The sequence below is a fragment of the Myodes glareolus genome, chromosome 11 (genome assembly GCF_982192425.1).
Source record: "Myodes glareolus chromosome 11, mMyoGla1.1, whole genome shotgun sequence".
In the NCBI taxonomy this organism is placed as follows: domain Eukaryota; kingdom Metazoa; phylum Chordata; class Mammalia; order Rodentia; family Cricetidae; genus Myodes; species Myodes glareolus.
Window position 1 is genome coordinate 86547785 of NC_142036.1, and position 14630 is coordinate 86562414.

Here is a 14630-nt window from a genome sequence, read left to right on the forward strand (position 1 = left end):
ATAAAACTTCAGAGGAAAAAAATGAAAAGAAAAAAATTGTGAGTCACACAGTAAATTCTTTTATCCATACCTTTATGTGCAAGTGTTCACCACAAACAATAAATAAAAAGGGAAAAAATAAACATAAAGTTAGAATGTTAAAAAAATACTCTGGGCAGCTGTGGGATATCCCAGAGGAGTGTCAGTGAGGATCCAATGATGATGGTGTATACCAGACACCAGCAGTCTTAAGCCAGACCCATGACTCACTGCAATGAATATTTGCCACTTAAGCTGACAGGACAAATGACAGACTGTGTGACACACTCAGCTTCCAATGCCAGAAGGATGGATGAAGAGGTGTTGGAGAGGTGGGGAAGATGGAGAAGCAAAGAGTTTTTTGGTTTTTATCTTCTTTGTTTGCCTGCTTGATTTGGTTTGATGTTTTCAAATTTTCTTTTGCATGGCACTGCAAGGGTGAGGGAAGGATATGGGGGCATTGGAAGGTGAGCAGAATTAGTGTGCATGGTATGAAATTCCCAAAGAATCAATAAAGAAATTATGCTTTAAAAAAAAAAAGACTCAATTATCCCACTAAGTATGCCCTGATGCTTTCAGCTAAAAGGTTTTCCATGTCCAAGTTTCAAACATCTGTATAGGTTAACAGAGAGTCATCTATAATAGTCAAGCTTGTAGTCATGTTAGTTAGGTTTTTGAGATGTACAGAGACATATAGAAATTCTTCAAATCTTTCAGAGACCTTCAGAATATGACATTTAAAGTGTTTTAAGAATTTAGGACGTTTCACGATAGTGAGACGCATCTGCTCTTGGCAGCACCAAGAAGAAGATGGGCATCGAAGAGTCTCCTTATGGAGTCTGTTAGCCATTTGGACAAGAAACTGCTCTTGCCTGGACTGCTAGTTGGCAGGCTATGTGAACTGAACATGCAGGACCCACAGAGAAATGACTGCTGAACTTGCCTAATGGTGAAACAATACTTCAGGGTTCCTGCTTCATGAAAGAGTCTGCTAGAAATTCTGCTGAACACAGAAGAAAGTGACTGACAAACTGAAAATATAGACAGAACTGTCTTTGAAATTTTCTGCTTCATGGAAAAGTCTGCTGGATACTATGGGCCTGTAGGCTGAAGATGGATGTCCCAATGGTACAGAAGAACTTTGGGTGACTGTCCAGGCAGCGAGATTTCTCTGTCATTTCTAGAGCTTTGGAAATTGCTTACAATGAACTTATTGTTTACTTGGGTAATAATATATCCTTCTGGAGTCTTTGATGGACTTGAAAAGCAGATAGTAATAATACAGTTTTCCTTAGTTATAATAAAAGATAAAGTAGATATAAATATTGCAACTGTAATTCCTGCTTGATACCTGTCTGGTTATATGAAATTTTACTATGTTAAAGTTAAAACCTTCCTTTTTAATTTAAACAGAAAACGGGAAGTGATGTGGGATTCCCCTCTGTATGCTGTGAATACCATTGGTTAATAAAGGAACTGGCTTGGCCTGATAGGGTAGAACAGAGCTAGGTAGGGAAAACTAAACTGGATGTTGGGAGAGAGAATGACAGAGTCAGAGAGAAGTCATACAGTCCCACTGAAGAGATATATGCCGAAACTTTAGCTGTTAAGTCACAGTCATGTGATGATGCACAGATTAATAGAAATGGGTTAAATTAAGATGTAAGTGTTAGCCAATAAGAAGTTAGAGCTAATGGGCCAAGCAGTGATTTAATTAATGCAGTGTCTGTGTGATTATTTCGGTTTTGGGCGGCCAGGACGAACAAGCAGCTCCCTCCAACACATCTGTGCCTGCATTTACTGCATTTGTGTCTCAGCATTTTCTCGTTATGTCTTACACCCCTCACACCATATCACTACCTAGGAACTGGTGTGTAAGTGGAATTCCTCAACTGACCTAGCTACTTACTTTATATTTACCAGTCCTCTACAATATTTAAGTCCAAGATGGGCATTTATTTACATGAATGGCAGGCAATGAAGGCTTAAGAACTTAGGACTGATGCTACTAACACAGAATTTTTTAGTGGCATAACCATCCCTTGATGCATGTGATACATAAAGTTATCAAAATTCATTTTTTGAGAATACTGTATTCACTTTCCTAACTAAAAGGCCAACTGATTCTCTTGGCAGATCTCTAGTTTATCAGTATCATTTGTTTTCATACACACATGAAATATAGTCACACACACACACACAAAGATATCTATTTTTTTCTTTAAAGAAATATTTTATATAATCCTGCATGAATAAACAGTTTTGCCAACAGCTATTACCCCATGATAAATTAATAATTTTAACAAGCAGGAATCCAGGCACCAGTAATTTCTAGAAATTGAGATTCTATAAAGTTCTAGATTATAAGGAATATAGTCAATTTCTAACTTTTTGTTTCTTTATTTTACTTCTAAGACAGAATCTCAAGCAACAGAGGCTACCTCAAACATTCTATGTTGATGTGGGATTCCCCTCTGCATGCTATGAATATGTTTATTAGCACTGGTTAATAAAGAATCTGCTTTGGCCTATAATAGGTCAGTATGTAGCCAGGCTGGAAGAGAGATAGAGAGAGTAGGTGAAATCAAGGAGACACCATGCAGCTGCCAAAGGAGAAAGACGCCAGCTACTAGCCAGAACCTTACTGGTAGGCCACAGCCTCATGGTAATACACAGATTAATGAAAATGGGTTAACTGAAGATGTAAGACTTAGATAATAAGAAGCCTGAGCTAATAGGCCCAACAGTGTTGTAATCAATATAGTTTCTGTGTTATTTGTATCCAAGCAGCTGGGAAATGAACGAGCAGTCTCCTTCTACTCTATGGAGCTGAGGATGACCCTAAATGACTAATCCTCCTGCTCAAACCTCCTCATGTTTGACACTACAGGCATGAGCCACCATACTCCTTTTTAAAAATATATTATATTTGAAATTTCTTTCTTAAAATTGTTTCTGACTCACATGTTCAAATTTTAAAATGTACTTTCTAAGCAGAAAGTTCAATCCCCAAAATCATTTTTCGGTTTCTTTTCAAAATAATAGATTGAAAATAACTGTGATTTTATGCTTATTATTTAAAATAATCAGTGCATCAGTCTTAGAAAATTACCATGGTCTTTTAAACTCTCCTTATGCAATCTGGCTAGTCAAAAGTTTGTCACAGGACTCTATTGTGCCCCTGGCTTGTAGTTCAGAGTTTAAGAGCTAAAATATCTCTCACTTTTTTTATTACATATGTAGGAGTGCACACACACAAGCACACAACTCAGCACTTGTATAGGTCAGAGGAAAACCCGCATGGTCTCCTCCCACTGGGTGAGGAGGAATACTTGCATGGTTTTTCCTTCCACTGTGGGGGCTCTGGAGACTAAACTCAGGTCTTCGAGCTTGGTGGCATTTGCCTTTACCCAGTGAGCCTTCTTGTTGGCCTAAGACCTCAAATTTCTAAAGGATTGCCCCAAATGCCAATATGAAAACCTGGCATAAAGTTACTGAAGCCATGACTCCTTCAGTGAATAAAATATAGAATGAAAACAATGTACAATCATTTAAATAGCAATTACCTTAGACAAATACTGCATTTGTACATTCTATGCAACAACAGTAACAAAAAAATCAATACACCAGAAAGAGATTTTTAATCTATTGAACCTAAGCAAAATGTCTTCTGTGAAAGTTTGAATTTAAATACTGAGAAGGAAAACTGATAAAGGACTAAAAGTGCAATGAACAAAACTGACTGGTCGAATGCAGTGTTGTAGTAAACTAGATTTGACCTAAAGGGTGAAATCTGGCCAAAAAGCAATCTATAGTGAGACAATGGCTGACTACCTTCCTACATATTTTTAAATAGCAGCTTCACTTCACGACACAAACCTCCGTTCTTGACTGTGCAGAAGCACGCAAGACACAACCAGCAGACGACACATGGAGTTCCATCTTTCCTCACAGCAGAGTCGCTGGTTTGGTAACTGCTATGTACCACACACCGTGTTAACCACTAGACTCACAACAGTAGAGATAAATAGTAGGCACGGCCCTAGTTTACAGTTCATTATGGAAAAAAACACCAAGTTAATAAACAAAAAAAAAGTTATCACTTAAAGAGGCTAAATACTAAGAAGGAAAAAACTAGGCATTGCCTTCAGTACAGGGAAATACAAAGGAACTTGAAATTCAGTGGTCACAAAGGAATCTCTGATGAGGGATACTGAGACACAGACCTGAAGACAGCAAAGTGAAGAGAGTAACAACATCATTCTGAGTAACCAGCAAACGCAGGACACAACTACCGATGAGTGAGACAGAAAATGGTATTTCTTGGGGAGAAAATTAGTCTAACTAGAGCTGACTGGTGACAGAACTTTTATCCTCAACTAAACTCTAGCTGCTTACTTGAATCATCTTCCAAATTAGACCTCAACCTTCCTTCATCTTTGTACCTTAAATTTTAACAAGAATCCACCCAAAGGAGTTTAGCCATAACACCTCCACCCGCAGTATTGGACTGCATTTCTCTTCCGCACCCTTGGTGTCTCATCATCCAGGCCCAGCTCCAACAAGAATGCTAATGAGGTGTCTACTACAGCCACCACATCTTTCACATGCCTCTGTCATTGCTAGCTTCAGCGATCAACTTGACATAAACTTGGAGTCACTAGGGAAGAGGGAAGCTCAACTTGAAAAACTATCCCAATCAGATTGGCCTGTGGCCATGTCTGTAAGGCATTTCTTAATTGCTACTTGATGTAGGAGGACAAAACCACCATGAACTGTGCCTTCACTAAACAGGCCAGTCTGACCTATAAAAATTAAATGAGCTAGAATGCTAGAGAGGACGGTGGGGTAAAGGGAATATTCAGCCATCGCTGGTGGGAGTCACTCTGTAATCAGTGTGGCAGCTTCTCCCTGAGATGCATCTATCACTCTGGGGCGTATGCCCAAAGGACTCTACGGCTTACTACAGACACTTGCTCATTCATGTTCATGCTGCTCTATGTATAACAGTGAGAAACTGGATACAGACTAGATATCTACCAACAGATGAAGGGAAAATTAAAACGTAATGTTTGACCTACTGACCTCCCCACCTTCTTAGTTAACTGTAAATTTCTACTTGTTTTTCCTATACTCAGAACTAGCTCGACATCTATAATAGAGCTTCATTATTTCCCCTACTTGAACCATTCCTGTATATAATTCCTTTTTTGGAGCTTTACTACAGGTTGGGTTTTCTTTGACATTATGTCATAAAACTAGAGATAAAGGTCACATCATACAGAACCTTCAGAGAGATTCCAGATTTGAAAAACTTGCTTAATTTATATTATATTATATTATATATTATATTATATTCACTGAGCATTTTTTTAAAGGTTAAACTGTAGGCATGATATAGAATCAAGACTAAGGCTTCCATTCTGATGTTGGGGATTTTTTTCATTTTGTGTACATGTGCCTACGTGTGTGCTACACCAGGACTGTGGGTACCCTCAGCAGTGTAAAGCACTGGCTCCCCTGGAATGGAGCTATAGGTGGCTGACAGCTACCTGATGTGGGTGCTGGGAACCACACTCTCGTCCTCTGCAAGAGCAGCAGATATTGTTAACCATCTCTCCGGCCTTAGCACTTTCATTGTGGAGACTTAGAAGTTTAAAAGATAATTGAGTTAATTAAGTAGCTATTTCATAGGAGAAGCTGATCAGAATAACATGGAATTCAGAAGTGAAAGTGATAGAGTTAAAACTCAATCAACATTTGGACAGTGTTTGTGGTCACAGAATGTATAAGAAAGGACAGGGCTTAGGACTAAAGAACTTAAAATCATAAAAAAAAAATTAGGGAGAAAGGTTCAGAAATAATGTAGAATCTAGTACCAGGCATGCTGAAAATTCAGCACCTTCTGGAATGATGAGCCCAGTAACCATTCACCTCCTGTCACCACTGCCTGTGAAGAACACTAGGAGTAAGCAATACAGACGCTGGGACCTGCATAAAGGCAAGGCTGCGGAGCTGTGCTGCACAGGTGCAATGAGCCTGCACTTTAGGAAAATGAACTTTCACGCAGCCCCTCCACCAGGACATGCTCTTCTGTCTCATTCAGAACTAGCAGTCAGAGCCAGAGCCTGGCATCTGTACGAGTTTTACACAAGATTTAAATTAGAGCACACAATAGAGCACTGCTCTCATCTCAGTCATGCTCCAACTGGGAAAAGTCAATTTTATTTTAAAGTTTCTGTCTCAAAATGTTACGTCTATCTAACCTAACTTAAGTAAAGCTGTAAAACTGAAGAAATGTTTTAAGTCTCTCTCTCTCTTGTTGACCAAAAGGTCCTCAGGGACTATCCTAAACATCACAAGCCATTGTCAAGGCTAGTTGGTTGCTCAACACAAACGGATGTTAAAGTCCTATTGCTAAAGACAACACTTAATTACGTCATCAAACATGGTAGAGGCAAGCCAGCGCCCGACTAGAAGGTTTACCCCTAGTGGCTAGCATTTATAGTAGTGGAAGGCTTCTGCATGCTTCCGGAGGAGAAAAGTAATAACCAGTATCGCCTAGCTACAAAACCTGGGACTTACAATGGTGACTTGCCTGCATGATGAGCTGGTGTGATAATGGTGCAAATATTCCAGGTATAACCAATCACTTTCTAACTGGATTCAAGACTTTCTGTGTGAGACTGGAGCCCATACCTCACACTGGTAAAAGGAGTAGACAGATCACGGCTTAAAGGGTAAAATACTACTGTCCTTCCTCTAAAGGACTGCAGCAATGAAGTAACTCCTAATGACATACTGTTATACCTATAGATCTGTACTTGCTCAACCCAGACCAGAAAAGAGTCTTCTTGTGGTAGAATGGAATTAACACAGAGACCCACGACTGGACAATGTGCAGACTGAGTCTATGGATCACTCATCTGTAAAAGTGGTGTTTACACCAATCCTTTCCCCTCAGAGCTCAGGGAGCTATGCAATGGAGGAACCAAAGGATTCTAAGAGCTAGAGGTGATAGATGACCTCAAGGAAACATTATCTTCATCCACAACAGGACTCACATATGAACTCAAGAGACGAGACAGTGTACACGAAGCCTGCACAGATTCCAGACAGACAGGGTCCCAGCACTGAGAGGGGAAGCAGACACAGCACCCCACCTCTAACCAAGCTGTCTGTAACCGATGCCACTGGCAAAGAGAAAACCACCATTCTCAGTGGAGTCTCACTGGATCGATTAGCCACACTTCAGGGAGGGCCCCACGCCTGGGAAGAGTTGAACCACACAGAACAAACTTAGCAGTATTTTGCGGACTTTGTGTTCCATTTTGCTTTCTTCGGCATGTTTTGTCATGATGGACTTTTGTGTGATTTTCCCCTTTTGTGGGATTTCTCTGTGTTCCTTGGTTTTCTTTTGTTTTGTTTTGAGAGAGACGTAAAAAGGAACATAAAGTTGGGTGGATAGTGAGGTGGGGAAGAGTCAGAGAGGAAACGATGAAAATATATTGCATGAATCATTTTTCAATTAAAAAGAAAAGTCTGTCTGTATTATAACCAAATATTAAAGTTCCTAGCTCTAAGGCAGTTCTCAAAGTATTGGCCAGTGACCTCTGGAGAATTCAGAAAAGGTTCCCAAGTTCATTTCTCCCATTCAAATACTAACCAGGCCCAACCCTGCTTAGCTTATGTGATCAGACAAGATTGGGTGTGTTCAAGGTCCTATGTCCATAGACCCAAAATCCTTTCTCAAAGAATGAGCTGAGCCAAAGTCCACTTTCATAATGATACCAAGCCCTTATTTACATTGGCATACTCATTCCTAATAAGCACATGGGACAAGAAAGCATTCACTGATGTCACTGACCTATCAGCTAATGATCTTCTGTTTTAAAATTTGTTTTTGTATTTTATGACACATACTTATTAAAGATGAAGAATCACATTTTAAAAAGCTCCTCAATGTTTCCATGATTCTGAAGTTTAACTGGGTCTCAAGGCCAAAGATTTTGAGAACTACTGCTCTCAGTTCCCTTACATCATTATTGGGTATGAGTTTACGCTTACCCTGACAAAGTATCGCATGATCTTGTTCTGGAAATCTCCAGGAGGTAGCAATAAATATAATAAAACCTCACACAAATCCCTTAGGAATCCTAAAAACAGAAAAAGTAGCCATAATAACATTAGAAAATCTAAAGTCTCTACCTACTCTTATATAAGACACAGTTTTAAAAGGCTCGTGTTCATAACAGCTTCCTGCTTCAGTACTTACACATCAGCATTCACTAAACCGCTGTCACTGCTCTCCAGATAGTTACTGCTCACTAATCAAACTCACATCAGTCTGAACCAGTCTTATTAATCATGAGAAACTTTAATGACAAAATTGTTTTTCTCTAAGACAGCTTTAAATATACAATATACTTTTCATATCTATTATGTATTATCCTTGCATACTTAGAAGTTTCCTATGCACATAAAGATAACCTATATTAATTATTCAGGAAAAAGAACCATTCTACAATCGCAACATGTATAACAATGCAGGGATGAGCCCCTCTAGTCTACTGACTTAGAAAGCTCTCACAGCACTGTAGGTACTTGTTCTTTACCTATGACTTCACACACCACTAATGAACTGGTGGTGAAAACTAAACTTAATAACAACTATAAACAGGAAAGAAGAAAAAGGGGGAAAGAAAAATAATAGAAAAGGCAGGAAAATAGTTTAGCATGTTCCAAACCTGAAGAAAAGCACTTTCAGAACTACCAATACTTCCTTATGGTTGTTCCCACACGGACACTTCCTGGGAAATAATTCAACAGCTGATCCCATTGGTAAAATTACATTCCAAATAGTAAAGATCTAATTATGGACTAAACTAAAATTAACAAAAAAAAAAATCGAGAGAGCAAAACTTATCTAACGACCCACCAAGTGAAATTTTATTGAAACATCAAGAAACACTAATTCCAGTAACTAGTCAAACACATAAAATAGCACATAATAATCTAAATATTTTATTTGAAATTAATTAGAAAAGAGTTTAAGAAAACAGGTATATTCTTAGGTTATAGATAATCAATTGAAAAACCAGAAATTACTAATATTCTTAAACTGTTAAGCGCTCTGTTGTTGAAAAGATAAGCTTCAGGAGGAGAAGCGTACGTGGAGGTAAGTGTAAGAGTTACATAAAGTCGGTCTTCTCTCTGCAAGCTGTCTTGTGCAAGAACACCACCACCTAAGATTTGTCCTGGTAACTTGCCTCTAACCTGAAACTGTTCACAAAAGAGTTACATTAAAAATTAAACCTTCTTCATCTTTGGGAGAAGTGCACACTAGGTCCCGGCAAACATCCTTCTCCATTTCAACTTCAACTTCAAAAAAGGTCTCCACCAGATCCTCTGCTGTACCTAGAACAACAAGGAGCAGCTGAGAATGTGCAGAGATAAACGACTGTTAAATCCTAACATGATTTGAAATCCTAACATGAAATGAAGTCAGTACCTTTGACTTGATCATCTTTCTCTGTTGCTCTCTGCTGAGCCTTTCTGAATACTCGCAGGTGAGTGCCAAAGTCATCGACAATGCGTGTAGTAAAATAAGGCTGCCAGTCAATTTCTTTTGACCTTATAGAAAAAAAAAACATAAAATCATTATATAATCGCTTTGCAGACACGAGTCGGACTCCCTGCAGTTACAGGCAGCTGCAAGCTGCAGTAGTGGTGAGACACCAGGCATGGGAGAAGCAGAGGTCCTCTGCGAGAGTCGCAGGTGCTCACACCAGGATCCTCCAGCTCCTCAGGTTCAGATCTTGTTCCTTTTATATTTTAATATTTATACCTTAGATTTTCCTACATAAGACTGAGTCTTCTGACAATATATTTTAATTAGTATCAAAAGGCATAAAAATACAATTTAAATTCTTAAAAACTGGTAAAAATAGTATAAATAAATAAATAAATAATAGTTTTTTTTTTTTAAAAAAAGCCTGCCCATGGGTAAATCTTTTAATTTCTCAGCCCAGATAAAAAATAGCTGAGAGATTCAGAATGTTTCTATCTGCTTAGGAGTATTTCAGAGACTTCTTAGTTTCTTCTGAATCCATTCTAAATTTTCCACTCTTTTTTCTTACATATACTAGCACTTAAAACTATGACCACTAAATAACAAGACATAGAACCATTAGGCTAAAAGGTCATGATAAGTATAACATGTATGAAGCTCTTCAGAATACAAAATGTTGAATATTAATCTTATGAAATCATTTAGTGCACTATCTCAACAGCAACAAAGTTCAAAGAACGTTTTAGTAACTAGTAACTAGTTAAACAAGTAAAAACAGCACATGATTCTGTTAACACTTTCAGGAGTATACCTAGGGCAAACACAGTCAGACGCTGGGCTACAAGAGAGCCCAGGGCAATGGGAGCAGGAGAGAACACATTCATTGACCGCTGGCGATACATACACAATGAACAACTTGTGCAGACGTTCATTTCATGGCTGGTCCTATTTATTTCTTTTCAATCAGAGGCTTTGCATTGTAGCAAATAAACCAGTCTTAAGAGAGAGAGAGAGAAAGAGAGAGAGACAGACAGACAGACAGATAGACAGACAGGACAGTGATTGAAGAGCACAGTGGACTAGTGACAGACAACAGGCACGCTCTGCCTCTGTTGTGCGAGCCAGCCTTCCACCAAGTGGTCTGCCGTTCACAAGGAAATCTCTATAAAATCCACATCTAAACCCAGCTGCTGCGAGGGAACTGACAGCAGCAGTGCACTGAGACAGTACAGACCCCTTCCAAACACAACTCATCTATGCATCGTCAAGGCACTGCTAGAGTTTGACAGGCATGAGAAGGCCTAATCAAGTACAAGGAAGCAAAAAAAATGACGGTGTTCTCAATCTTTAGGAGCTGAGAAAGGATCAGCACTCTCAAAATATAAGCACATTTTTAGGTATGCAAACAAACCTGGCAGCAATATTGTGAGTCTCTATAAAATCTGAAATAAAAACGTAAGCCTAGAAATCACCAGAGTCCCATCCCCACCACCCCCATTCCCTTAGTCAAAAATAAATAAATAAATTCAGCCTCTTTGGGGTCTTGGCTCCAAGGTGACCAGAAAAAGAAAATACAGTTGTACCAAAAAGGACCACAGCCACGTGCAGCCAATTTGCTGCATGAATTGTGCCTGGTACGTGCCCAAGAACAAGGCCATTAAGAAGTTCATCATTCGGAACATTGTAGAGGCTGCTGCTGTCAGAGTCTTCAACTCTTATGTGCTTCCCAAACTATGTCAGCTGCATCACTGTGTGAGCTGTGCTATTCATAGCAAGGTAGTCAGGAATCAATCTCACGATGCTCAGAAAGACCAAACATCCCCACAATTCAGCCTTGCTGGTGCTGCACCCTGATCTCCCACCAAGGCCCATGTGAACAAGTGGCTTCAAAAAGACAGAGGAAGAAAACACCCTGGAAAAATAAAATGGGACTTATACTTTAAAAAAAAAATCAAAAAACCAACCAAACAAACAAACAAAAAAAACCTCAACCCAGTCATGTTGACACACATGTACCCAAAGCAAGCAAAAGCTGAAGGCTCTCAAATCAGAGGTCAGCCTGGGGATACACACTGAACTACAGTGAAATGCTGACTTTAAAACCATTTAAGTCACAATCAACATGAGCAACTTTCAGTTTTGTAAAACACAGTGTACTCGCTACAAGATAAATTACTCCACAAAAGGCTTCTTCTAAATAGTTTGGAAAAAAATGATATAGAGAATTGCACATCTGTTTTCCTTTATAGAACAATGCCATTTATTAATTTACTAAACTGCTCCAAAAATTAGAAGGCATTTCAAACTCCTAACAATTCATCGGAACATCTAACAACTAAAATTAATAAAACCATCATGTAATACAAATATTTAATATAAACTATTCAAACATTTAAATCTAGATTTCTATTTTCCAAAACTGAAATATGTTGAGGGTAAAAAGAAAAAACAAACCAGCACACCACCTCTATGCTGACTTTCTTACAATTACATGCAGCCTAGACAAAATCGCAACTCCAAGAGAACAAGAAGGACGGCAACATTACTGTTTTCTATTTGCAAACAGGAGGGCTAAAAATGTTGAATGTCTGTCTTGACAAAGGTAGGCAACAGTTTAACAATGGTGTACTCTATAAAATGGCACATGATAAATAAGTAAGAAATGGGCCATGAGCCAGGGGGTGGAGGTGCAGGCCTTTAATCCCAGCACTTAGGTGGCAGTAGTAGGCAGATCTCTGTGAGTTCAAAGCCAGTCTGGCCTACAGAGTGAGTTCCAGGACAGCCAGGTATGGTACACAGAGAACCTTGTCTCAAAAAAACAAAACAAACAAACCCCCCCTCAAAAAACAAAAAAGAATGAGATAAAAGCCACTCTGCTACACATTCATGACCCAGCTTCCCACGAGGACTCCTGCTATCAACCACTCTAAGTAATGACTGATGTCTCAGCTCTTTGTTCACTTTGTTTACAATACTCCTCCTAACTACTGTGCTAAAGACCTGTGCACTGCTACCCAGGAATCGAATCCTCCCTTTCTGTCTCTCCCCACCCCTTCTGCCTGCCCCCCCCCCCCTCTCTCTCTCTCTCTCACACACACACACACACACACACACACACACACACACAAAATAAAAATGTAATGTAAACAGCACATCTGTATCATACCCTCTTCCCCCAAGGCTTGGGGGTCATCAGAAAGGGAGCAAACACTTGTAAGATTGAGAGCAAGAGGAAGGTAAGCAGCAAAACAGCACCCACCAGGAAGAGAGGGCAGCAGCACACACAGACCGGGAGCTGCAGGGCTGCCATGTACGCACGGGACCTGCCTAGACCAAGCCAGCCACAATTCTGTTTTCCTCCTTAAAGAGGACAGGAGAACATAAAAGGACATCTTGCGTATCTTCATTATGCTCAGCATATGTTTAATTGCCTATCTATGGCTATAAAGGAAAATGCCAGATTTATAAAATGTAATTTTCTCCTTTAAATTTCTTGAGTTAGCTATATTTACCCATAAGCTGAAAACCCAAAGTTCACTGCTCCTATTTCCTGCATTTATTTTTATTGTCGTTGTTATATATAATATTTACAAAATAGCTGAAATTAAACAGCACACTATTTTGTAAGCCTTCATTTTAACACAGTTACTACATACTTAGTGTTTCTTGAATGTCTTAAAAGCAAAGTTGGAGAGAAGGCTCAGCAGCTGAAAGCACTGACTGCTCTTCTCGATGACCAGAGTTCAGTTCCCAGAACCTACACAGTAGCTCACAACTATCTATAACCCAGTTTTAAGGGACGACCTCCTTTAGCCTCCCCAAGTACAAAGCACATACATAAATGCAGGCAAAACACCCATAAACATTTTTTAAAAAAAAAAATTTCAATGGGGCTGGAGAGATGGCTCAGCAGTTAAGACCACTGGCTGCTCTTCCAGAGGACCTGGGTTCAATTCCCAGCACCCACATGGCAGCTCGCAGCTATCTGTAACTCTAACTCCAGGGGCTCTTCACACCAATGCATAAAATAAATTTGAATAAATTATTTTAAAAAGTTTTAAAAATTTTAAATGCCCCAATGATGACAAAAGTGTCTACTCCTAGATAAGTAAATTTCTTTTTTTAATAAGACAAATAAAAAGTATGATATTGGACGCCCTTCACATCTGTCACAGCCAGGCAATGATGCCAACTCACTACAAACACTATGAGAGAAGTACAGACAAATGAGCACCACTGTCCAAACGAAGAGAGGCTCTCTGTCTCCCTGGCTGTCCTGGAGCTGGCCATGTAGACCACAAACATGTCCTGAGTGCTGAATCACAGGTGGACACCACCATGGCTGGATTCAGTATTAAAAAGTCAAAGGCAAAGTAGAGCCAGTAATAAGATACAAGGGACCTCATTTAGAACAGAGCGAGGGTGTGCCTAGGCACTCCTTAATGGTGATATACAATGCTGACAAGTATATGAGAGGGTGTTCAGTGATAACTTTCAGAGAAACGCAAGACAAAACCAAAATGATATACTATGCTATCTCACATCTACTAGGTGCTATAATCAAAACTGACAGACAATAACAACTGTGGGCAAAGACAGAAAAATATGAAGTTGCTAATTAGAATGTAACACAATGCAAACACTTCAAAGAAATTTGCATTTTCACAAAATATTAAGGACATCTGTCCAAGAGAAATGAAAAGTGTATTTGTGTAGATAATGTGATAACATCCCATAATAACAGTCCACTATTCAACTTACCTTTTAGCTAAAAATCCCTTCATTTGGAAGCTGTTTGCTACTGTAATACATGACACACCTGAACTGTTCTGTATAACTCTAAGCAGCAGTCTTACCTAGTAGCAAACTGAATGAGTGCATTTTGAAGAGTCTGCCTAACCTCAAGAAGAAACGACTCATCGTCGCTCAGTGTGTAATACCAGTACTGGACATAATCCCGCAACGAAAACTGGATAACCTAGAGCAAAACATCAGGGAGAAAACAGTTTTTTAGGTTTTAAAAACAGCAGCAAAAAACAAA

General features: G+C 39.2%; 1 protein-coding gene and 1 pseudogene across 4 annotated transcripts in view; one reads left to right on the forward strand and one right to left on the reverse strand.

Annotated features, from left to right (window-relative positions):
- Positions 1-14630, reverse strand: part of Snx13 (sorting nexin 13) — a 104219-nt gene that overhangs the window by 48632 nt on the left and 40957 nt on the right. For 2 of the 4 annotated variants that reach the window (XM_085697743.2, XM_085697742.2), the window contains exons 5-8: positions 14446-14567; positions 9530-9651; positions 9334-9435; positions 8086-8174 (exon numbers count right to left, since the gene is read on the reverse strand). In XM_085697743.2, the coding sequence (XP_085553869.1) occupies positions 8086-8174; positions 9334-9435; positions 9530-9651; positions 14446-14567 (435 nt within the window). Of the gene's footprint in view, positions 1-8085; positions 8175-9333; positions 9455-9529; positions 9652-14445; positions 14568-14630 lie in introns of all 4 variants that reach the window. The other 2 variants (XM_048415951.3, XM_048415950.3) reach the window with 1 other exon arrangement.
- LOC125387884 (small ribosomal subunit protein eS26 pseudogene) lies at positions 9762-11443 on the forward strand (annotated as a pseudogene).